Source organism: Podarcis gaigeae (assembly GCF_964106915.1).
Source record: "Podarcis gaigeae genome assembly, chromosome: 13".
In the NCBI taxonomy this organism is placed as follows: Eukaryota; Metazoa; Chordata; class Lepidosauria; order Squamata; family Lacertidae; genus Podarcis; species Podarcis gaigeae.
The window spans coordinates 45,427,943-45,454,407 of NC_139689.1; the positions used below are offsets into that span (position 1 = coordinate 45,427,943).

General features: G+C 45.9%; 1 protein-coding gene across 8 annotated transcripts; it reads right to left on the bottom strand.

Annotated features, from left to right (window-relative positions):
• Positions 1-369: 369 nt before the first annotated feature.
• On the bottom strand, positions 370-22,093 carry LIMD2 (LIM domain containing 2). 8 transcript variants are annotated; one of them, XM_083709998.1, is made up of 6 exons: positions 7,760-8,154; positions 7,226-7,299; positions 7,001-7,136; positions 4,688-4,732; positions 2,651-2,790; positions 370-1,739 (listed from the first exon to the last, which is right to left on the bottom strand). In XM_083709998.1, the coding sequence occupies exons 3-6, from the start codon at positions 7,040-7,042 to the stop codon at positions 1,580-1,582; spliced, it is 387 nt and encodes a 128-aa protein (XP_083566124.1). In that variant the 5' UTR covers positions 7,043-7,136; positions 7,226-7,299; positions 7,760-8,154; the 3' UTR covers positions 370-1,579. The 8 variants fall into 8 exon arrangements, with proteins under 8 accessions (XP_083566124.1, XP_083566123.1, XP_083566120.1 ...); XM_083709997.1 differs by lacking the exons at positions 7,226-7,299; positions 7,760-8,154 and adding an exon at positions 22,070-22,093; XM_083709994.1 differs by lacking the exons at positions 7,226-7,299; positions 7,760-8,154 and adding an exon at positions 21,405-21,512.
• Positions 22,094-26,465: the final 4,372 nt, after the last annotated feature.

Consider the following 26,465-nt stretch of genomic DNA (forward strand, 5'->3'; position numbering starts at 1 on the left):
TGTAATATCTGATGCCTTATAGACTAACTGGATTGTGGTGGGAGCTCTTGTGAGCGTCTACCTTTCTGCTGTGGAATGCAGACAGAGTTAAGTTACTTCATCTACCTTATATCTTCCTCTCTCTGCTCCACTGCCACAGCAAAATTTATCAATGCTGGGTCACCTCCATTTTGCAGTCTGTGTTGCATCATAGCTTTCCTTACAACAGGAAACAACAGAGTTGTTTTTTATATATATATATAACAAAATGGCTGCTTTGTTCTCCTGTGCATAATTCATGCCAGTATTTGAGTAGGGAAACTTGCATGTAATGGGATAAGTTGTAAATTTCACCACCTCAAACTGTTTCACAGAACAACATGAAGCAAGAAAGGTTCAGAAAACTTATATTACAAAAATAAGACAGCAGACAGCGCAACTCTGGACACAACACCACGAGTTTGTGCTTCAGCTTAACCACGTACCACTGAAAAAGGCAAATATAAAAGATAGACATTGAATGCTTCCCCAGGATTTAAGGCTAAATGTTTGGGCAGAACCGAGCTGATGAAAATGAAGGTGCAAGGTTTGGAATCCCATCCAATTCCTGTTTCGTGTTCAAAACTGGATCGGTATGCACATTTCAGTCATTGTTGCATTATCTCCACACTCGCCCTCTGTTTCTCCAGGATTGCTTCTCCCGCCCTTTCGTCACAATAGAAAACTAGTTGCTCTGGAAAGCAGCATGTTCTCTTTCCATGCTTTCTTAGCAGGACTATCTATGAGTGTAATCTCTGCAGCAGAAGCACACAGTCTCCCAGCAGGAAAAGAAGTACAGGCTAATCTGGGAATGTTTTAAATAAAGGGAGAGGTAGAAATGAATTCTGGCCAAATTAATATTCAGCATTTACTGTGTGCCCTGCCCCATCGTAAAATTTCCTTTAAAAGCGGGATTTGTGTTTATCCAGACAACCAGATATTTTAATAGAGCCATTCTCCTTTGCCACTCCATAACTGGATGGGATGGGATTGGATTGTAAACATAAGGTGTAGTCGGCATTAACTAAAGCCTGCTGGAAAGGTTTCTCTGGCCCAAGGTTCTATGACAAAGGAAATTGTAACCTGGCAATTTCCCCAATCTAGGCTGTTTCATGGGATCTGTAGTTGAGTTTGCAAGATGTGTGACAAGTGAGGGGAGAGTTTGCATTCCACATGGTAGTGCACAGGAGAAGGTGTGGCAAACATGGATCTCTCCTGCTCAGGAGCTTATATCACAGATGCAATCACATTAAAGAAGTCTGGAAATACAAGCCCCAGTATCTGTTGCTTCATTCATGCAACCCCTGTCCCCCACCAGCATGCTGGTGTGCCTGCTCTTACATGATTTGTACAAGATCCTCCACTCTCACCCCTCCATGGGCACAGTGTGTGGGGTTCCCAGATACGCAGGTAGCATTGCTCCCACAACACTGGAACCATCCTCTTGTTTCTGCCTGGCTTTCCCTGCTCCCAGCAACCCTTGCAAGCTCCACGGCTTTCCATCAGCTCAGTTCATCCCCATACCAGGGCTCTCAAAGTGGGGAAATTGGGGCCTGCTTCGTCATGCTGTATCGGTCCCGTTCTCCACCTCTTTCTGCAGCCAGAGTTGCTTGTGTTGCTTGCGCCCAAAGCCCTCGTCATAGTTGCCTTTGCTCTTGAATAGCTGCTGGAAGTGTGGCTTGCAGTAGAATTCCCCGTGTAAAGCTGCATAACTACCCAAACTGGAAGGAACAACAGAAGAGACATAAGAGAATGAGGCACGAAGGCTAGTTTGTCCCTGCCACTGCCCCTTTTTTAAAAGGCTGAGCTTACACCAGCCTTTTCCTTTTACATGGAAATCTCATCAGAATGAGAGCTCCCCTTAACTCTTAAGGTTACCAGCTCTTAAAAATGTGAGCAAAATGAATTGGTCCAAGCAAGTCACATTTGCAAGAACAGGCAACCTCAGAAGAATTTATAGAAATTGATTGCACTGAGGCAAGGTTTTCATAATTTAAAAAGATTCCTTCCAACTAATCTCAAAGTGATTACTTCTGTTCTCCTAACTGTAAGACATAAAGGGTGTCTAGTTGCATAAACCTGGCATTTAGTCTACAATCCTATATCTACATACCTGAGAGTAAACCCGACTGGACTGAATGGTACTTTTCAACAGACAGGTATGTTTAATCCCTTAATTTGCCCTAATTGCCTTGGCAGAGCAGGAAAAAAAGGAGTAGTGCTCTCTCATCCTACTCTTTAAATCAATGTCAATATTCACAACTGCATAAAGCTGAAACAAAAAAGTGTGGTCTTATGTACGTTCCTTTCAGACCAAACCTCTCGCCCTCTTCTGATCAAGGTTCAAACTTCAGAGCAGTTGTCACTGCCGAAAGAAAAATTGTCCTCCGGATAGAATCTGGAGAACATGAAATTTCATAAAGGAACTAAATGGGTTTCTTATTCAACATTTCTGGTTCATCTTGTGCTTGTCCCCAGTTCCTCATTGGTTTTCTGGGGTGGGAGTAGGCCTACCATAAAGATAAGATTGGTAGGGGAGAGTGTGACATGAACCCAACCACCTAGCCTCCCATCCCCCAAATCCTCTTCACCTTCCCCAATAGCAAAGTTTTGCTTCCCCTGCCCTTCTCACCTGAGCTTGGTGTGGCAGTGCTTGCAACAGAAACAGCTGTTGTGGAAGACAAATTTATCGGCCACGAGGCGCTCCATGGGATAGACAGTTTTCTGGCAGGCACTGCATGTCTCCTTCACCTGGGCCTTCAAGCTGAAAGACTGAGTGACAGCAGCAAAAGCACAATGTAATCTCACAGTATATCCAAATATATAAAGAGAAAACAACTACGCATTTAAAAACATCTACAAACAACAACTGCTAAATATGTAAAATCAGTTTTAAATCCAATACAAATACCAGCCAGGATAACAAACTCCACTTAGAAGACTTGTTGAGAGAGGAAAGTCTTCAATCCTAACCTAAATGACAATAGAGATGATCCGCGAGTGATATATAATGGGAGGGAGTTCTGCCAAACTGAAGGCTTGCTTCCAAAGTAATGTGAAGCGGACCTCCTAAGAAGATGTATCCTTTTACGTATCCTGGTTCCATGCTGTAAAGGGTTCTGTATACCAGTACTTGCACCATCAATTTAGCTCAGTAGCTAATAGGCAGCTGGTGTAATTCTTTCAGCACTGGTGGAATATGGTAATTTCTGCCCCATCCAACAGCAGAGTCATCACATTTTGCACTAGCTTCTGAGTCAGCCTCAAGGACAGCCCCAATGTGGAGGGGACCAGCACAAAGACATTGGTGGCCAGGCTATCCCAGTCCAGGAATGGCTGCAGCATCTCTCACTAACCAAAGCTGGTAAGCTCTCCTAGTCAATGAGATCACCAAAGGCTCTAGCAACAGAGATGGATCCAGAGCACCCCCCAGACTACTAATCTGCTCCTTCAGAGGAATATGACCGCATCCAAAGCAGGCATTTGGCCAATTATCAGCAGATAAAAAATAATGAAAAGGAGAAAACGTCACAAAAACATAATATATGAATGCACACTAAAAAGCAAGTTCAGCTGGTTCTTTCCACCTTGTTAATTGTTTATCTATTGCTGCCACATTTCAGCTCACACTGCATTAGAAGCTGCCTTATGCAGGGTGAGGCCATTGGTCCATCACATCAAGGCAACAGCTCTCTAAGGCGTCAGGCAGGAGTCCCACGCAGCCCTGCCTGGAGATAGTGGGGATTGAACCTGGCGCCATCTGCATACCTAGAACAACAGCCCTTCCCTCTCTGTTATAACTGAAGTTCTGTGTTTCTATTGAGGGGGAGGAGCTTCAAACCCAAAGCAGCCTGTGCCAGCAGAAGCTTCCTCCTGGGATCAACTTTGGAAAGAGGCATGAGCTTTAATTGGGAGTGCAGCACGCAAGGGAATGGTTAGACCTCTCCTCCCACTCCTATATGGCATGGTTTTGATGCCAATCTCCACCAGTGGTAGCTGTATGTCAAATGCATTTACACGTTTCACATATCCTCTCTAGTTTGTCCCTGAGGGGGTGCAATTACAATCTGAGCAAGGACCAGAGGGGAAAGGCAAAAGCAGCCTCTTTCTCCATGCACCCCCCTCCCTCCCTTGAGCTGTGTTACATTCTCAGCAGACTACATAATGTGTAATTTGAGCCTGGAGCTGAATTATTTTGCTTTTGGTACTGTCGCACGCATATGGTGTGCATCATTTGAAGATCCATAAACAAAGTTACCCCAACAACAGGGCGCAGGAACATGAGCTACAGCGATGGAGCCGTTTGCCTTTAAAGAGAACTATGAGGTGATGGGAAAGCTTTAAAGATCCAACTGAGTCAGCAGCTGAGATAAGAACTATAAAGCAATCTATATACTAATAAGTGCCTTAGAAGCCACTAAAAAGGATAATCAATAACAGGGTTTTTTTTGCTTCTTTAAAGCAAGTTCAAAAAAAATTGCATATTCACTTAATAAGTTCCAAGGATGCTGAGGCCAGTGAAATTGTCATTTTCTACAGCGATGGTACAAGCCTGCTTCTGAAGCAAAGAGGAGTTGCAGGGGTTGTTGTGCTGTGTTTTTATTTGACTGTCCCCACACCTTCTGGGGAAACATTCATGCCCAAAGGTAAAAACTGGGGTGGTAATTACCTTGGATCTCTGCACGGTGGATGCCCCTGAGTTGCTCTTTGCCTCCTAAAGAAAGAGGAGAGGGAAAATGCAATTGATAATTATACAGAGTAGAGAGCATCATGTTATGATCTGCATTAAGAAACAATGGGGAATAGAAAGAGATCGCACAGAATCACAATTGTAAGCTTTGATACTGCAACTTTTTAAACAGTTTTAGAATTTCATATTTATGTCCCATTTCACACTTTCTTCCTAGACCATTATGTAATGCACTGTTTGGGCAGACAACTACCATAAGCAAGTTCTCAATAACTCCCTTAAAGGGAGATTATTTCTTAGAGTTGGAACGTAACCATGCGAGTCCTGTTTAACTCACATTGATTTTCCAAAAAATACAAGAATTTAAGAACAGATAATTGCTTCCACAAACTACAATCCACAGGATTCACTGGAAGGATAAGTGAACATAAATTTTGAAAACAATAGTGTCTTCTGGCACCTTAAAGGCTGACAGTGCAAAATTCTACATGTCTACTCAGAAGTATGTCCCACTGAGTTTGAATTCAATGGGCTGACTCCCCAGTAAAAGATACAGGATTTCAGCCTGATGAATTTATTATGACATCAACTTTTGTGTAAAAACAACCACAGATCTTGGATAGTATCACTAACTGGCAAAGGAAGAAAAGTAGAGTGGGGAGGACTCCAGGGAACAGAAATGCAATTTATTTTAAGGCCAGTGCATTTCAGAAAATTCCTTCTTCAAGGGCACTGCAAGTATATGAACAGGATAAATAGGATAGTTTTAAGACATTAATAGCCATATTAAGGTAGTTTTTCTGTTTCTAGGATGAATTGTTATTATTTGTATCTTTTTTCAAATTATTTAGAAATAGAATAAATAAATACAAGAAAATATATCAAATTCACATTAAGTAAAACTTATTTCTTTTTGTAAAGTTTTCTGTAATATTTTAACATCAATAAAAATGTCAAACATGCCAAATGAAAAACAGACTCCTTAGAAAGAGAGGAACCCCACAAAAATATTGATGTAACAAAAATCAGTTATCCTGATTAGTAAAAGATAAAAAACATACCCAAATATGGTGGACATGAGAAAGTGAACTAATAATTTTTAACGATTCTCACATCCAAGGTATACTATTCCTATTGCAAGAAGCATCCAAAATGGAACATTACATCAACTTGAGCCAAGTGTCTATGCAGTCAAGTGCTACAAATAAAGCAGAATTTTAAAATGAAAAACTTTCACCAGGTGCAATGCTTAAGGTTAATCAACTGGAATGAAAAGAGGAAATGACCATAAAATGTAAAAAGAACAGTCTGAGGCTTAAATGAATTCAAAATATGCATAATGACCATTCACAACAGCAGTTATCCTAGTACTGCTAACATGCCCAAATAGCTAAAAACTGCAATTTGACACTTCTGCGCATGCGCAAAGAGCGATTTAGCACGGTGCGTAACCCGAAATCACATAACATGAAGTTCTGTAACCCGAGGTACCACTGTAGTGAGTTCCTGTCCCAAGCAAGTGTTCATTAAGCAAGCAAGCAATGCATAGCTTGTGCTATTATCAATTAACGCTGCTGCTGCTGCAAATGGTCACTGTGATTGTTTTGCATACGTTTAAGTTTTAATTACATTGTCCCAGACATATAGCCCTTGCTTTGGAGTCTACAACTGCTATCTGTGAGAAACTTTCCATTTGTTCTGATGAAGTGAGAAACAGGATGCAAAGCAAGCAATCTCATTATCGTAACTTGAAGTGTTTGGAGAAATTGTTACGCAACAGTGGCTTTGTCTGCTTATATTTGTATATGGCTTTATCTGCTTATATTTGTATATGTTCACTTTGCATGTTGCTTTGTTTTGTCAATTTGTAAATCACTTTTATATCTTTTTACAGTTCTTCTGATTTTGTTTGTTTTTACTTATATCCTTGGGGCCCTTCTCCTTTGTTCTGGTTAAATATTATTTCCAACAGAAGATTACTTTCCATGCATCTGATGAAGTAAGATTCTAGTCTGTGAATGCTTATGCCATAATAATTTGCTAGACTTTAAAGTGCCATCTTTTGGGTGCTTTTGCTGCAACAGACTGGCGTGTCAGTTTTATATTTGAGTAACTAAAGGTGCAGTCCCTTACACACTTACCTGGGAGTAAATCTCATGGAACTCAGGGGTACCTACTTCGAAGCAGACATGCATAGGATTGGACTGTGAGGCACATGTTATCTCCCTTCAACCCATTCCCTAGGAAGTAGCAGCAACCTCTTCAATCTGAAATCTTGATTACAATACATACATTAGCGGAGGCTGTACTGGCTGGTCCCTTGGCTTGGAACATAACTCTACGTTTCCCCACACAGGTCTGCCGCTTCACTCCCTTGAGTTGGCCAATTCTATCCTGCTGTATGGCTTAAGTTGGCGCCTCACGATACCTAGGAGGGGGAAAAAACAGCTAATGCAGCCTCTTGCATTGGAACAATACTTCTGATCCTGAGCTGCAAAACCCAGGAATCTGGTTCACCTTGACATTCCTACGAAAGCTCTGCAGTTCACACACTGCCATTTATTTATTTTCCAAGTTTTAAAGCATTTTGTCTGAAATAGAGCAATAGAATACATAAAGCAGAATCATCAGTATCTATGCAAACATATGAGCATTCAAATACATATCTATCAATATTTAAGTAATCTAATTTTAGTTCATTCATTAATTATTCCTACAAAAACATATCATAAAATAGTAACCATCCAAACATGAGCAGTAAAATTTCCTAAACTGAATTATCACGCCTATTAATAAGCAAAGTTGGATGGTATCCTGTACTTCATTATTCAAAAACAGCATTTCCCAAAATCCCATTTCTATGCCTTCGACCATATAAATGGAACAGAGCTCCTCTCTGTCTCCTCATTTTGTTAAGCCTCTTCCCTTTCCAGTAAAGCTGTTGCTGAAGCATCCTACCTAGTTTCACTTTGCCTGCATCTTACTTGCCATTTGACTCTCTACTACTGACTGGTCCATCACAGGTACATGTAAGGAGGTATACTGTCATACCCGATGACACTCCAGTCTTCACAAGCAGATTATCAAGGCCTCCTTTCTTTGCCACCTGGGTCCTCACAATATAGCACTGTTCTGCAAGACTTTCAGGCTGCTTGAGAAATCTGATTCATTTCCGCTCCCTTCTGTGGTTGGCTTGTTGTTTCCTGCTCTCTCTGCTGAGCCGCATGGCTCAAACGTCACACAATAAGTCATGACAAGATCAAAGGTCTCAGGGTTAGACACCACATGGGCAAAAGAGAGGCCAAACCAAAGTCCCCTGCATTTTGCCAGTCAAGTAAGGTCCAGAACAAAAGAGGCTCATAACAAGGCCAGTGACTACTGCCACCACAATTAAAGCTTTCTTAAGGATTAGCGACAGACCACCATGTACAGCTGTACCTCTACTTACGTATCCCTCTGGATTTGGAATCTTCGAGTTGCAGCCATGCACCGCGCGCAGAAGCGCTCAACCGTGCCGCATGCATGCGCAGAAGTGTTCAAGCGCACTGTGCATGTGCGCAGAAGCGCGCCTCTATTTACGTAATTTTTGGGGTGCGAACAGACCCCCCAGAATGAATTAAGTTTGTATCCAAACTTAGAGGGTCCACTGTACTAATTTAGAAAGGATAGAGGCAGTACTAAGACTGTGTCAGAGGACCAATCCATATTCAAAATGAAGGATGCAAACTTTCAAGCTACACCAACCCTCTCTGTTAAGAACTTCCATTTTTTCTCAAACAGACATATCCGAAACCTTCCTCTCCGCACAGCTGTTCCATTCTCACACATGTGCCGCATTAGCTTATCTTTCACACATCCTAGCATCTCCACATATGGCAGCATATCCTCTTAAATATTGTAGAGATGCAAAAAAGCAAGAAAACATTGGAAGAGGAGGTGGAGCAATTGGTGAAATGTTTCAGACAAGCATTTATTTAGATCCTATATTTAAATTGTTAAATTGTGTTAAGAAAAACATTTCTGCTGACAAGCAAGAACCAGTATTATATATTCTAACTGTCTTCGCTAAATCTTGGGAAAAGACGACTGAAAAGAACACATTTATGGCCATACATAACAGAGTTTTTATTTTTATGTTGCTTTTCCACAGCTCAAACCATGCTCAAGGCAGCTTACACCATGAAAAAACACACTTTGCAACATAACAAAAGTAGTCATAAACAATAAATAAAATGTTAAAACACACACAACCAAACTGAAGTATTTCCACATAAATCACAAGATCTAAAATATACAAAACAACAGCTACACCTCCCCCCCCAAAATAACTATCTATAAATATTCTTATTGTACAGCTCTCAAACTGTCCTCTGACTGTCCCTGCAATGCACAAATGCTTCTCTTCCACACAATTAAATACCCCTGACACTTCTAGGATTTCCTCTTATTGCATAGTCAGAATAACCTGGGGGGGGGGGAGAGCAGGGAATCCAAGAGTATCAGCAGGGAGGATGCAGAGATGCTGGCAAAGAAGCCCAAGGGCAGGAGAAAGAGGCAGTCCACCTGGGCAGAGGAGGTGGTGGAGGCAGGCAGGCGAACTGAGCCTGAGTTCCGGGCGAGCGCCTTCTCAGGTTGTGTCTGCCTGCGCCTTTGCCATCTGCAAGCAATTTGAGCTGGCAATACATCGCGGCTGGCTCCCCAGCTGCCCCCAGCACAGCACAGCGCAGGTAGGCAGTTGGATGGGAGTGAGGTGTACTGTGCTGTCAGCAGCTGGGGAGCCAGCCGCGATGTATTGCCAGCTCAAAAAGTCTGAAACCTGTATGACAATCTGATCATCATACTGGTTTCAGACAATTTATCAAAATATCGCCCAGCTATAGACACGGCATACAATCTATTGTATTCTTACAGAGATTCTGACAGCTTCAACAATATAATTCCCTATTTGGTTTCCTATATGATATATACAGTATCAACAACAACAAAAATCTACTGAAGATGTACTTAAGGCCTGCAAGAATTTGGAAAAATCATTGCTCCACAATGGAAACAAAGATATTAATGCTGAAGATCTGTGCTGTGAACTTACAGCAATAGCTCAAAGATTTCCACAAGAAGTATTTCTTTTCATATTACAACAAAAACTCCTGGATAATGTGTCTAATGTTTCTGTTGTTCTAAAGATCCTTCTCACACTTCCAGTGTCGGTGGCAAGTGTTGTACAGTGGTACCTCGGTTTACGTACTTAATCCGTTCCTTAAGTCCGTTCTTAAACCAAATCTGTTCTTAAACTGAGGCACGATTTCCCTAATGAGGCCTCCCGCCGCCAGTGCCCTTCCACCGTTCACTTTCCATTTGTAGACCAAGGTAAAGTTTGAAAACCGGAACACTACTTCTGGTTTTGTGGAGTTTGTAAATCGAATCGTTCATAAACAGGACTGTTCTTAAACCGAGGTACCACTGTACACTGTTTCTCAAAGCTCAAACTTGTATCAGTTGAACATGCCCAGGCATCAGTACTTGACCTGAAGGAACTGATGACAAAATCCTCAAAGGAGATTCTGATGCGCTTGAAACTGAAACTTTAAAGAGACTTAACTTTTAATGTCACAATTCACAAAGCTATTCACATTGATTTGTGTGCTAAAACATTTTCTTTTGTATTTGAGGAAGATAATCAAAGGTTGTTGTTATTACTAATTCTTGCAATTTAAAATAAATGTAGCAGTTTCAAGTTTTGTGCTTTTTATTTTTTCTACAATACATCTGTTTTTGAAAATTGAAGTTAGCATGAGGGGCGGGGGAGGTGCAAGTAGTAAGCCTTGCCTGGGGCGCAAAATAACATTGGCGCAACCACTGCTCATAGCCCATTAACTGTTAGCTTAAAAGAAAGAACGCTCCGGTTCATGCAAGGGTGATAGCAATCAAAGGCAACCACATGCTGTTCAACATTCTTGATTCTTATGAAACAAAAGACATACCTGCTATTCAGGTCAAGTTTTCCATAACTAATTTTCTGTTGCACTTCACTTTCATAGGGCCTGCTTATCCTTTTTAACACAAGGGGTTTATTACAAGTATAGATTTCTTATATAAATATTTAACCATTAATAGGCACTAAAGTTCAAATCCTGCATGACAGTAACAGTACTGTGTTTAAAGGAGTATATGGGGCAAAGGAATACGCCTGGTTTACCTCTCTACAGCCTGTTCCCTAACAGTACAAGAGTCTAGCTGAAAAAGGTGACTAGGACAGAGGTTCTGCAGAGTTAAGTAGCAGTTAGAGGATTGCACCTCACTCTTCACTCCTTTTGGCTCCTTTTGTTCTTCAAAACAAACTCTCCACTTTATACATGATTGGTGCAGACCTTAAGAACTAACTGGAAATAAGGTTTGGGTTTAAGGCAAGGGTGAGGAACCTGCGGTCTTCCAGGTGTTGTTGGGACTCGCACTACCCCTGAATATTAGCCATGCTGGGTGGGTCTAGGAAAATAGGAACCTGTCTTATACTGATGCAAACTATTGACCCATCTAGCTCACAATTTTCTTCTCTGACTGGTAATGGCTCTCCAAGGTTTCGGACAAGGGTGTCTCCCAGCCATGCCTGGAGATACTGAGAACTAAACTGGAACCTTCTGTATGTAAAGCATATGCACTTCCACTAAGACACATCTCTTCCATTCTTAAACAGAATTAGATTCCAACAAGACCTAGGGAACCACAAGTTAACCATCCCTAGTTTAAAGACTGAATTGCAGTTTAGGTCCTAAAGACACATAGGCATTTAGTCTTGGTAACCATGTTATAAAGCAACTGGATACAAGCATATAATACTGATTTAGATAAGATGCACTCAAGTTTCTTGAGAAATATCCTGGGGCTCCAAGTTCAATCAAGTATGAGACGATGTGTGCATAACTAAGTATACACACGAAGGAATACTGGGTATGGGCTAGCAATATATTTATCATAATATTCAAATCAGATTAAGGAACATTGAAAAACAATACATTGAGACAGTTGTAAATAAATTTTGCTCCCCCAAGTTTTATGGTTTAAATGCAACAGATAACAGGGTCACTTATATTTCAAAATTAATAATTCCAGTCCACTGCAGGGCCTTTATGTTAGCCCGACTGAACCTTTTCCCCTCAGCTTTTGTCATGGGCAGGTATTTAAACATCCCCAGAAACGATAGACATTGCAGATGTTTTTGAATGTGCCGGACACAGTAAAACATATTATTTTCTACTGTCCATTGTACAACCAGCTACGCAAACGTGTACTATCCCCGTTTTTTGGGTAGTCTAACATCACGGCACAATGAAAGTATCAGATTCTATCTGTCTAACATTAACCCGGAAGTAATTGCAAGGGTGGCTAAGTTTTTATCAATAAATAGTATCTCTCAGAGTGGTGAATGGCACTATCTAACAGGAGATACTCCAATGAAAATTCTCCTTATTACATATTTTTATATGGATGTTTATTTGTATATATTTTAACATTTTATATATGGATGTTTTATGATGTCCTATATTTGTATATTACGGGACACAGGTGGTGCTGTGGGTTAAAGCCTCAGCGCCTAGGACTTGCCGATCGAAAGGTCGGCGGTTCGAATCCCTGCGGCGGGGTGCGCTCCCGCTGCTCGGTCCCAGCGCCTGCCAACCTAGCAGTTCGAAAGCACCTCCGGGTGCAAGTAGATAAATAGGGACCGCTTACCGACGGGAAGGTAAACGGTGTTTCCGTGTGCGGCTCTGGCTCGCCAGAGCAGTGATGTCACGCTGGCCACGTGACCCGGAAGTGTCTCCGGACAGCGCTGGCCCCTGGCCTCTTAAGTGAGATGGGCGCACAACCCCAGAGTCTGTCAAGACTGGCCCGTACGGGCAGGGTACCTTTACCTTTTACCTATATTTGTAATGCCTAATAAAGGTTTGGTGAAGAAAGTAAGTTATAAAACAACAAAGAGTCCCATGGAAGCTTAAAGACTTGACACATTTATTAAGGCATTATCAGTGTTAGAAACTGAAATATGAAAGCTAGGAGCTAATTGACACCTTAAACCTAGGTTATGGGCGCAACAACAGAATGCCTAGGAGCACTTTTTTTATAACAAGAACACAAAGCTGAAAATGAAAGAATTGCAGCTAAAATATTATGTTCATTTTTCACATGGTTTAGTCCTTCCTCTGCCCACACCCCATATATTCTTCAGAAAGTGGCCGGAAGTGGGGAGGCAGAAAAAGGTCCTCCTTTCCTTCCACTCCGCAGTTTTAATCTGAAATCTTAGGTGCAGTACTGTACCCAGAGCTCAGAAACTGCTTGTGCTATTTTGTAGTCTTTAAATGGTTAATAAATATTATTTTTTAAAAAAAAAAAACAGAAACTGCTTGTGCTAATAAAATTCCCTGTCGCAAAATGCGCCTAGAACAATGGGAATTTTGAACACCGGGCATTATCTTTTGTGAACTACAGTCCATTTCATCAAATGCATGACATGTTATTCGGAGTGTGTGTCTGTGAATAGGGTGGAGGGAGATGTTTTCAGTGAGGTCAGAAGGAAATGTAGAAAATTACAGAGGGTGATAACTGCATTCTTAGCAGTGCCATTAACAAAAAAAACCCTGTTGTGTTGATAACACAGATACCCTGCCATTGGTAAGCCAATTAACCCACACATAATCCTAGAATCGTAGACTTGTGAGGTCACCCAATAATAATAATAATAATAATAATAATAAATTTTATTTATATCCCGCCCTCCCCAGCCGAAGCCGGGCTCAGGGTGGCTAACAACACTAAAACAGTACAACATTATAAAACATTATAAAAATGAATTAAAATCAAAATTAATGGCAACCATAAACTAAAGTCTTGTAAAGATTGCCAAAGGAGGGAGTCAGGCTGCGCCCTGACCAAAGGCCAGGTGGAACAGCTCTGTCTTGCAGGCCCTGCGGAAAGATGTCAAGTCCTGCAGGGCCCTTGTCTCTTGTGACAGAGCGTTCCACCAGGTTGGAGCCGCAGCCGAAAAAGCCCTGGCTCTAGTTGAGGCCAGCCTAACCTCTCTGTGGCTTGGGACCTTCAAGGTGTTTTTATTTGAAGACCGTAAGTTCCTCTGTGGGGCATACCAGGAGAGGCGGTCCCGTAGGTACGAGGGCCCTAGGCCATATAGGGCTTTGAAGGTTAAAACCAGCACCTTAAACCTGATCCTGTACTCCACCGGGAGCCAGTGCAGCTGGTATAGCACCGGGTGAATGTAATCTCTAAGCGAAGACCCCGTAAGGAGTCTCGCTGCGGCATTCTGCACCCGCTGGAGTTTCTGGGTCAGTCTCAAGGGCAGCCCCACGTAGAGCGAGTTACAATAATCCAGTCTGGAGGTGACCGTCGCGTGGATCACAGTGGCTAGGTCAGGGCGAGAGAGGTAAGGAGCCAACTGCTTAGCTTGGCGGAGATGAAAAAATGCCGCCTTTGTTATAGCTGCAATCTGCGCCTCCATGGAGAGGGAGGTATCGAAGATTACACCCAAACTCTTAACAGACGGTGCTGGCACTAATTGCACCCCCGCAAGAGATGGGAGTTGCCCCCTCAGTCCCATGTCGTTCCGTCCCAGCCAGAGGACCTCTGTCTTCGAAGGATTTAACTTCAACCGGCTCCCACAAAACCATCCAGCCACAGCCTCCAAGCATCTGATCAGTGTGTCTGGGGCCGAGTCTGGGTGGCCGTCCATCAACAGATAGAGTTGGGTGTCATCAGCATACTGATGGCAGCCCAGCCCAAAACTCCGGACAAGCTGGGCGAGGGGGCGCATAAAGATGTTAAAAAGCATCGGGGAGAGTATTGCACCCTGGGGCACACCACACACCAAGGAGTGGCGGGATGACAATTCCCCCCAAGCGCCACCCTCTGTCCCCGACCAGAGAGAAACGAGCACAGCCATTGAAGGACTGTGCCCTGGATCCCCACGTCGGCAAGGCGGTGGTCCAGGAGTTCGTGATCGACCATGTCGAAGGCTGCTGACAGGTCTAGAAGAATCAGCAGCCCCGACCCGCCTCGATCCAGCTGCCTGCGGAGATCATCTGTTAGGGCGACCAGAGCCGTCTCGGTCCCATGACCAGCGCGGAAGCCGGACTGGAATGGATCCAGAGCTGATGTTTCATCCAGAAACCTACCAAGCTGTTCAGCAACCGCTCTCTCAATCACCTTACCCAGGAATGGAAGATTCGAAACTGGGCGGTAATTGGATAGATCTAAAGGATCTAATGATGTTTTCTTTAAGAGCGGGCGCACCACTGCCTCCTTCAGTTCCCCTGGGAATGTCCCGGTGCCAAGGGACAGATTGATGATATCCCCCAGGGGGGCCTGCACCTCGTCTGGACACGCTCTAATCAGCCAGGACGGGCACGGGTCGAGAGGACAGGTGGTGGGCTTTCCAGCTCGGAGGAGTCTGTCCACATCGGCTGGGGATATCCAGTCAAAGTGGTCTAATACTGAACCCGAGGACAGTCGAGGGGCCTCCAGTTCCTTTATTGTATCCAAATTGGCAGGGAGGTCATGGCGGAGCAACAAGACCTTCTCCGCAAAAAAGCTCGCGAATGCCTCACAGCTGTGTGTCAAATTGTTATTTAAATTTGGCTGTCCTTCAAGGGACGTTAAAGACCGAATTATACTAAATAATTGCGCCGGGCGAGAGCTAGCGGATGCAATGGAGGCCGAGAAGTAGGACTTCTTAGCGGCCTTCACTGCCATCTCGTAGGTTTTCATAAAAACCCTATAAGATGTTCTTGAAGCTCCGTCACGGGCACCCCGCCATACTCGCTCTAGCCGTCTGAGGTCCCGCTTCATTTTCCGGAGCTCCTCGGTAAACCAGGGAGCCCGGTTTCTGCGGGGTCGCAGAGGGCGCTTAGGTGCGATCTCATTGATGGCTGCTAGGAGCTGGGTATTCCAGGCCTCAACAAGCTCAGTCAATGAGTCGCCAGGGGGAGAAAGGTCCCGCAAGACTTGACGGAATCTATCAGGGTACATCAGCCTCTGCGGGCGAGCCCAAATTGGCTCGCCACCCAAGCAGGGTGGGGGTGGAACGTCAATCCTGGCTTTCAGAGCATAGTGATCAGACCATGGCACCTTCATCGAAGGAAACATGATCACATCTATACCGATGCCAAAGATCAAATCCAACGTGTGGCCTGCTTGATGTGTGGGGCCCGAAACAAACTGGGAGAGCCCTAGTGTCGCCATGTAAGACACCAGGTCCAGAGCCTGTGAGGAGGGAGTGGCATCAGCATGGATGTTGAATTCCCCCAATACCAATAGGTTAGGGAACTCCAAGGCCCAGCCGGCCACCGCCTCCAGCAGGCCTGACAGGGTGGCTGCTGGTGCGCTAGGTGGCCGGTACACCAGCCAGACAGCCAAGCTCACCTCGGAGCCCCACACTAGGCCAACACATTCAATGCCGGGGATCGATGGCGATGGTAGAGCCCTGAAAGAACAATCTTCCCGGATTAATAACGCCACCCCTCCCCCCCGGCCCACAGTCCGCGACTGGTGAAGGACGGAGAAACCCGGGGGCGCCATCTCTCGTAAGGTAACAGTATCCCCGTCGCGCACCCAGGTCTAAGTCACACATGCCAGGTCAACCCCCTGCGAGGTGAAGAAATCTCGCAGGGTGGCGGTTTTGTTGCCTATAGACCTGGCATTGCACAACACCAGTGACGGAGGTGAGTAATCCTTGCTCACCCTACCCTCGTCTCTCGGGATGGGGCGCAGATTGGAAGGGGTACGAGCATATCCGTATCTCGATCCCCTTCGCCTATGACATCTGCCCCCACCGCCATACCTCCCTCGCCCCTCCACAGTAGGAATCCCAAGCCTAATATTCGCCTCCATTTACAGAATATAAAAGCAAACAAATAAAAAACAATTACATGAAAACAAAACCAATCCCCACCCCACTCCACAACCACCCAACCCCAACCCAAAATAAACCAAACCAAAATAAAAATACATGGATAAAAACCACCGCTTATGGTGGTACAACAAAGCAAAAATAAAAACAGTTTAAAACATATAAAAACACTTCAAACAACCGTTGCAGCAGCACTAGTGTCCCCAAAGCTGCGGCAGTGGTGAGCGTGGGCCCCGCCCCCTGGCCTGATGGAGAGTGGGCCTGCAGGGGGAAGAGCCCTCCCCACAAACACACGGCAAAGCGGCAGCAGCAGTGTTCCAAGGCCTCCTTGGAGCCTTATATGCTGAGGTGGAGTCTGGGGCCCGCCCCCAGGCCCAAGGTGGAGAATGGGCTTGCAGGGGGAGTGGTCCTCCCCAAGACTCACCGGCAAAGCGGCAGCAGCAGTGTTCCGGGCCTCCTTGGAGTCTTTTATGCTGGGGTGGAGTATGGGGCCCGTCCCCAAGCCCAAGATGGAGAATGGGCTAGCAGGGGGAAGAGCCCTCCCCACAAACACACGGCAAAGCGGCAGCAGCAGTGTTCCAAGGCCTCCTTGGAGCCTTATATGCTGAGGTGGAGTCTGGGGCCCGCCCCCAGGCCCAAGGTGGAGAATGGGCTTGCAGGGGGAGCGGTCCTCCCCAAGACTCACCGGCAAAGCGGCAGCAGCAGTGTTCCGGGCCTCCTTGGAGTCTTTTATGCTAGGGTGGAGTATGGGGCCCGTCCCCAAGCCCAAGATGGAGAATGGGCTAGCAGGGGGAAGAGCCCTCCCCACAAACACACGGCAAAGCGGCAGCAAGAGTCATCTAGTCCAGCCCCAGTACTGTATAATAAAAATCTGTTGCATCAGTTTAGTCCATGTGAAAGCATTTAACCTCTTGATGAACTATAATTCAGCAGCTTCCCTTTGATGTTCCATTATGGCCACCTGGAGGTCCATTGCAGTGTCCTGTCAAGTTGAAATGTTTCCTCCCTGACTCAACTTAAGAAAGTGAACTGTAATTGCTTCAGGTCCAAACGGCACCTAGAAGCCCAAAGGCAAAGTTGCTCTCGGAAAGACATGCCACTTAATAAGTCTCAAAGTGTAGCCATTTATAAGTAAGACACAACTATTGTGTCTGAGAGCTACTGGGAAAGCCACAACGTTTGATGAAGTGACACAGCTAGACTGGGATTTGCTCAATAATTAGTATACTAACTCACCAACTACTGAGCTACAGTAGCAAGACCCAAACACATTCAACTAAATGGATTTCGTTCCAAGCAAGGTGTACAAAATGAATGGTTTGGGGGCAAAGGAAGATGGGACTATTTGCCACATAAAGAGAACAGAAGAAAGCATTTCATTATGTACTTAAAAGGAAACAAGATGTTGCTACACATCCTTTCTGGCAGAGGAAAGGGTGTGCTGAAGAGAGAAGAAACCATGCATGCAAAGAGGATCAGAAACCAAGAAGATTCTTCTTAAGAACTGCCCTGCTATCGGTAAACTAGTTTAGCATTTTGTTCCCAAAGTAGCCAGCCAGTTGCCTACGGAATCCCACAAACAGGGCATGAAGGTGATGGAGATACCTGCTGTTTGTCCCCAGCATCTAGTATGCTGAAATGTACTATGCTCTATGAGGGATGAGGCACATGTGACCTTCCAGATGCTCTTTGACTCTAGTTCCCAGCCAACGTGGTCCAGAATGAGTGGAAGTGTAGTTCAACAAACAACTGGAGAGCCACGGGTTTCCCATTCCTGCAGTAGGCTATCACAACTAATAAATCCATCCATTCTGCAAACAGAGTGATAGCTATTGATAGACCAAACCTCCTTCACCACAGCTTTATCAAAACAGTTTCACAAGCCAGCATGGTGACAAGATAGCCACCGATAGATTCAGCAAACGTTGCAGAGAAATGCTGATCAATTTCCAAAACTCTTTAAGAAACCATTCTTGATGTCTGCAATGCAAGTGTTCCACGTTGCACATTATCTAGGATGTTGCTAGACAAAGATGATAGTTTCGTTAAGTATGGGCAGAGTGCCCTTTGAGTCATTGCTCACAGTCTGCCTATATTTTTTGAGAGCTTTTTAAGAGATCTGTGCCTTTTAGAACATACAGTCATACCTCTGTTCCACTTCCAAAACATTGGGAAACCAAGGCGCGGCTTCCGATTGGCTGCAGGAAGGTCCTGCAGCCAACTGCAAGCCGCATAAGCTGTGTCGGACGTTCAGGTTCCAAAGAACGTTCGCAAACCGGAACATTCACTTCTGGGTTTGTGGTGTTCAGGAGCCAAAACATTCGACTTGCAAGGTGTTCAGGATCCAAGGTATGACTGTGTAAGGATAGCTCCCTGTTGGTGCATAAAGGTAAAGGGACCCCTGACCATTGGGTCCAGTCACGACCGACTCTGGGGTTGCGGCGCTCATCTCGCTTTATTGGCCGAGGGAGCCGGCGCACAGCTTCCAGGTCATGTGGCCAGCATGACTACGCCGCTTCTGGCAAACCAGAGCAGTGCATGGAAACGCTTTTACCTTCCCGCCGGAGCGGTACCTATTTATCTACTTGCACTTTGACGTGCTTTCGAACTGCTAGGTTGGCAGGAGCAGGGACCGAGCAAGGAGAGCTCACCACGTCGAGGGGATTCAAACCGCCAACCTTCTGATCAGCAAGTCCTAGGCTCTGTGGTTTAACCCACAGTGCCACTCAAAATAAAGAGTTGGATACCAAGATACCTGCAGCCCAACGCTGCGACATCAAAATAGTATTACTGACAGGCGCCTGTCCAACCTTGTGTTAAACCCTCCAAGGAAGAAGATCTTGCTACCTCGTCTATGCAGTTTCTTACACTACATTTTTTTCTATTACTGAACCAAGATCAAAGCCACTTCTTGCCTATAGTTAGTCTAGAAACTTTTTATTTGAAAACTGTTAGCATACTGTTTTTGTCAGTTTTTCTGTATATTCTACTCTTTCAGCCTCTCATCATATCTGCCCTTTAAAATCAAATTGTGTTACAGCTTTTTCTGACCAGCAATATCCAGAACTGAACACTCCAAATAAGGTCTTGCCAGGACTCATTCCTCAACTCTTAGAACGGTTTACCATGTTGATAGAAGCTTCAAAACATGTCCAAGTGTATTTGCAAATTGCATTCCACTTTCCAGCTGGAATCCCCAAAGCTGCCCACAACATTCATAAAATCTAAGTCAGGCTTCCTCAACCTCAGCCCTCCAGATGTTTTTGGCCTGTAACTCCCATGATCCCTAGCTAGCAGGACCAGTGGTCAGGGATGATGGGAATTGTAGTCTCAAAACATCTGGTGGGCCGAGGTTGAGGAAGCCTGATCTAAGTCAATTGTGAAATTAGGATACCATCCCTGAGTTACTCCCCCTCCGATCAGTTTGTTTTCTATCTCTGTTTTGCGGAAGCAAAAAAGCAACTCTTAGAGGAGTTTGTGCACTAAAATTCATCCAACCTGGTGCTAGTGGTCTTCACCACCCAGGTTCCATCATACACTTGCAAATAAGTTGCAGCTTTGCATATTTGTGCCTTTAAAAAATGGGTGTGAGACAGTCCTAATTAATTCAACTTTTGAACCAGCTTCCACCGCTGGAGCATGTGATGATAAAGAACCATGCTCCTCTTTGCATATACAAATGTGTCTTCCTCCTCTTGCTCAAAATTCACCAGACAGAGGCTCGAGGAGCTACTTCCTCAAGCAATATGGAAAACAGAAACAGAAGGAGCATTGCTGATGCTGCGTCTGCAGCGAGCATCAAAGACCGAAGGTCAAAGGGTAAACCCACCCAAAGGAGACCAGTGGTTTCTCTCCGAATCAGTTGCCCTGCTCCCTTTTTCTATGACACCTCCATACTCTCCTTGCACTGGGCAGTTCCCCGGGACAAGGGGTGTGCAAATCCCCGGGATCCCAGGTGCAGCTCCCAGCACCTTCCTGCGCACTCAGCGCACAGAGAGGCGCAGCAGGGATGCCCCCCAAAATGCCATCTCTTTGCGTTCAGGCGCAGAGGAGCCACCTCCCCATCTTTTGCAAGGGGGAGGCAAAACACCCCACCCTCCCTGAATACACACCCCATCTCAGGTGTGCCAACTTGGGGGGGGGGACCAGGTAAGCCCCACCCCGCATCATCAATCCCATGACATTTGGATGGGAATTCCCCCTCAACTTTTCTTTTTTTTGGGGGACCCCCTCAAATATTTTATTGAGGTGGACCTCATTCCCTAGGAGCTGGCTCCTCTCTGCCCCATCCTCACCCCAGAAATAACAGTTATATTATGGGCAGGCGGTCCTCTCCCATGAAAAGCCCCCTCCAGCCGAGGCTGGGCAGGGCCGGCCCTGCTGTGAGGCAGGAGTGAGGCGGCGGCCAACGTCCCTTCATCTCGTTGAAACCGTTGAGATTTTTCCACAGAATGGGAGAAGCGCCTGTGGTGGGGAGGGGTGCTTTGTTTCCCTCCCCCCTTCCCTTTCAGGTGCCGAAATGGGCGCTGGCTTCGGGGAGAGAAGAGAAGGGCGCCCTTTGGCCGCTCCGCCTCAGGCGGCCAAAGCTCTCGGTCGGCCCGCCGACCCCGGAGGAGCGGCCTCCGCCCGCCGTGAGGGGGAAAGACGAGGGACTCACGGACTCACCCACCCAGGGGCTCCCCGAGGAGGAGCTTCTCCCTCTCACGGCCGCCGAGGAGGAGGAGGAAGGTAGGCGCAGCGCGGCCCAAGCCGGGTACGGGTGTCCGTGTGAATGCGCGCGCGCGTGTCTGCCTGTGGCGGCTTCCCCTCCAGAGGTCTCCGGCGCACAAAGCGCGGCGCTCCTCCTCCTCCTCTCGGCGTCTCCTTTGTGCTCCGCGTGCGCGCGCAGCAGCGAACCCCCCCTCCTCACTTTCTCCGCCCCCGACGCCCACCCCCCTTTCATTTCCCTTCTTGCCACCGCCTCCATCAACGCGAGGGGGGGGTTGGGGTGGTGGGAGGGGGGGGCTGCTGCTCTTGCTCTGTGGGGTAGGACTAGCCATGGGGAGGGGGAGCAAAGTCTCCCCCCCCCTCTATGGGGACAAAAGGTGGCCCCCAAAGCAGTGGCGTAGCGTGGGTTGTCAGCACCCGGGGCAAGGCAAGTAATTTGCACCCCCTAACCCTAACCCCCAGATGTTGCGCCCGGTGCGCCGGCCCCCCTGCACCCCCCACTACGCCACTGCCCCAAAGGATGCCCCCGCCCCCCAGCACGAAGAGAAGGTCTGTCTCCCTCCCACCCACACTGCATCCATGGGGTGGGTGGGTGCCTGCAAGCAAACCTTTCTATTTGAGGGTTGCAATATCTATAGGGTGACAGGCGGGGTGATTTGCAAACCGCCTCCCGCGCCGTAAAGGTGCGCGAGGCGGCGCGCGCAAATTGAAACGCCGAGCGAAAGAATAGCAAGCCCTAATGAGATTACCCTCCGTCTAGACGCGCGGATGCTCTGGCTCCTCTCTCCAGCCCACAGATGCCCCTTTGCAACCGATTTCTCTCCACCGCTGGGTGCGGAGTGTGGCCATCGCGACACCCAGCGGCGATTCCGTTGTTCCATTTGCGAATAAGCCTCTTTTCTCCTCTGTCCTAAGCATGCATTTAGCCAACTTTCTGGGTGAGACTGAATTCTCCATGTTTTTCGAAAAGGCAGGAAATGTTGGCTTTTTGCATATTCGCCTCACTTTTAAAGTGAACGGATATGGATTTTTATTATACTGGATTATACTGGACTAGATGAATCTCAGGATCCCTTGCAACTCTGCAACGCAATAGTAACAAAACAACAACAACAACAACAACAATTATATATATTCCACCCATCTGGCTGGGTTTTCCTAGCCACTCTGGCTGGCTTACAGCATATATAAAAATCCAACAAAACATCAAACATTAAAAAACAGGATATCCCATACAGGCAACAAACCAACCAATAAATCAATAGAAACCAAAAATAATGATGAGTATGATAATAATAATAATAACAACAAACAGCTTACACTTATACCCAAATTAAAATAACCTCCAAACCCAACCAAACATTTAAACAACCCCACCCAACAAAAACAAAATAGAGGAACCAAAATTAGAACCGTTTAGAACATTGTAAAACTTTTTAGCCAGTTGCCCCAACCCAAGAGTTGTTCCATCAATGTCCCTCCGGCCTCCCAGGAGCCTCTTTTATCACCATCCCGTTAAAAGTACACCTTTTAAAAGTCACTATTGTTGTGCAGTGAACGCAGGTGGTGCTGTGGGTTAAAGCCTCAGCGCCTAGGACTTGCCGATCGAAAGGTCGGCGGTTCGAATCCCTGCGGCGGGGTGCGCTCCCGCTGCTCGGTCCCAGCGCCTGCCAACCTAGCAGTTCGAAAGCACCTCCGGGTGCAAGTAGATAAATAGGGACCGCTTACCAGCGGGAAGGTAAACGGCGTTTCCGTGTGCGGCTCTGGCTCGCCAGAGCAGCGATGTCACGCTGGCCACGTGACCCGGAAGTGTCTCCGGACAGCGCTGGCCCCTGGCCTCTTGAGTGAGATGGGCGCACAACCCCAGAGTCTGTCAAGACTGGCCCGTACGGGCAGGGGTACCTTTACCTTTACCTTTTATTGTTGTGCAGTGAAATGGAATTTTTGCATTTTGTCGCCTTCAACGATTGGAGAGCATTGGAGAGCATCGGAGGAGAAATCTGCAAGACTTCCAAATATCTCTGAAATGCAAGAGAATAATAGAGAAGGCAGGCTCATTAAATACCATCATCATTACTGTATTTATTTAGTGACATCACTGATCATGGCACTTTGCAGAGTACAAAAGGGCAGGTCCTTGCCCTGAGGAGCTTACAATCATTATAAGTCATGGAAGGAAAAGGGTGTGTGTGTCAGAGTTAATAGGAAAGTATTTGTGGATGTTTCCGTTTAAATTGTGTAGCCTTAGATATTGGCTGAAGTTACAATAAGGCATGGAAACAATATCACATGGAACAAGGCTGCAGCCCAGTTGTGATGTTATTGAGCTGTTCTACTGTACTTTTTTCTGGGGTGACGCAGGGGTACGCATACCCCTAAACATTTTGTGAATCTAAGTTTGGCCTCATTGAGGGGCAGTATTTCAATATGAGTCGGAAAATGAGAGTACCCCTAAACATTTTTTTAGAAAAAAAGTACTGGCTGATGGGATATAATATCCACTAACATGCAAGATATTTAGAGCAATTTCGCAAACAGGACACCGTGAGTTTTCTCTTGCAGGAACCCAACACCCCTTGCTTTCCTCCCCTTGGGTTAGTAACAAACGGATATAGTTACTACTGCTGCATACTTTCGTTGGCGTAATCAGTTGCAACTTTTAATTTATTTATGAACAGAAGCAAAGGTGAATAAGGGAACTGAGTTAGCTGTGGCACACAGATTTAGGCTATTATTGTGTTCTAGTATACTGTATTACTTATGAATTATGGTGCTGGAGGAGACTCTTGAGAGTCCCATGGACTTCAAGAAGATCAAACCTATCCATTCTGAAGGAAATCAGCCCTGAGTGCTCACTGGAAGGACAGATCCTGAAGCTGAGGCTCCAATACTTTGGCCACCTCATGAGAAGAGAAGACTCCCTGGAAAAGACCCTGATGTTGGGAGTTGGGAAAGATGGAGGGCACAAGGAGAAGGGGACGACAGAGGACGAGATGGTTGGACAGTGTTCACGAAGCTACCAGCATTAGTTTGACCAAACTGCGGGAGGCAGTGGAAGACAGGAGTGCCTGGCGTGCTCTGGTCCATGGGGTCAGGAAGAGTCGGACACGACTAAACGACTAAACAACAACAACAATACTGTATTACCATAACAGGGGTGTTGTTATTTTAAAGATGGCCTTCTAACGCTGCATGTAAATCTTTGTTTAATGGATTTATGTTATCTAAAGCTTCCATCAGTATCACAAAAAGCTATGTTGAGGTTTTGGTATTGTGCAGATTTATTTAAATTCAGTTCAGTTCACGAATTTCCTTCCACTTTACCATGCAGTTCTGTCAGGGAGTTAACCTGCATCAAAACAGGATTACGACAGCAGGGCAAACCTATTCGCCAACGCGCTCCATTTCCTTGCAATGTTATGGAGAGAGCCTGGTGGTGCAAAGTGCCCTTTCTCCATAGTTCTGCTTGGAGAATCCATTGTGTGTGTTGCATGCACAACCTAAGACCATCCATGAAAATATAGCCCAATGCTGTAGTACATCCTATCACCAAAGTTGAAGATTTCCTGTGTGGAAGTTTATACCCTGGTGATGTGCTGTGATTAGGTTCTAATTTATACTATATCCTATTCTCTGTCATGGTGATGTAGATAGGGCAGTCATTGGAAGACAGCAATGCTTCTTAAAATTTGCTTTTCCTCTCGTTGAACTCAATGGTGCCAGCACTGAGGTCAGTGCAGTGGTACCTCTGGTTGCGCACAGGATCCTTTCCAGAGCTCTGGTCAGATCCCGAGGAATTCACAACCGGAGGTGCCTATTCTGCGCATGCGCACGGCACGGTAGAGCGCTTCTGCGCATGTGTGTGTGGCGAAACCTGGAAAAATACTTCTGGATTTGCCGCATTCGCACCCTGAAGGATATGCAACCAGAGGTGTGCGTATCCAGGGGTACCACTGTATAGCATTGCAGTATCAATGGGGGGCATGATTGTAGCCTGAATGAATACAAGATAGGTGTGTTCTTTCCCTTTCTAGCTGTTCCACCAGCAGAGCTTCACTGGTGCAGCACAGTGGAGTATTTGACAGGCCCATATGGGGAGTTGCACCTGCACATCCTTTGTGGCAGCAGTGTAACTGATACTGATGCGCTAGGAGGACAGCAGATCTCTTCCACATCCTAATGGCAGCTGATGCAGTAAGGACTGCACCCTAAATCTTCCATGCATGTCAGCAAGGGGAGTTAGGATATTGTAGTGACTTAGTAGGATATAACAGCAACATCATAACAGTCAAGATGTTAAGGCTGTGTAACAACTACAGTGCCAACACAAGGGCTTTGGAAAGAGGCAGATTTGTGGCTGTGGTGGGAAGGGTTGGAGAGCCTATTCAGAATCTTATCCTCCCCTGCCACTGAAATGTTATTACAGGGATGAGAGAGATGTTGTAACTAGCTACATCCCATAGGAGTCAATACAAGCCCAAGTTGACGTCCCAGTATCACCACCCAGCCACATACGGACTAGACTATCAACTCAGGAGCCAATCATGGCACAGCAAAGACACATTGCTCGTTTTTCAATCTGCTTTCATTTTTTATTTTATTTTAAAGACCAATAACAATCATTGAAAAAAAGTGAAAGTAATCACTTGTTTGCTGATCAGTGAAAGTAATCACTTGAAAGTAATCACTTGTTTGCTGATCAGAAGGTCAGTGGTTTGAATCCCCGCGACGGGGTGAGCTCCCGTTGCTCGGTCCCTGCTCCTGCCAACCTAGCAGTTCGAAAGCGCGTCAAAGTGCAAGTAGATAAATAGGTACTGCTCTGGCGGGAAGGTAAACGGTGTTCTGTGCGCTGCTCTGGTTCACCAGAAGTGGCTTAGTCATGCTGGCCATATGACCCGGAAACTGTACGCCGGCTTCCTCAGCCAATAAAGAAAGATGAGCGCTGCAACTCCAGAGTCGCCTGCGACTGGACCTAACGGTCAGGCGTCCCTTTACCTTTACCTTGGGTTAAGAACTTAATTCGTTCTGGAGGTCCGTTCTTAACCTGAAACTGTTTTTAACCTGAGGTACCACTTTAGCTAATGGGGCCTCCTGCTGCTGCCGTGCCGCCGCCGCACAATTTCTGTTCTCATCCTGAAGTAAAGT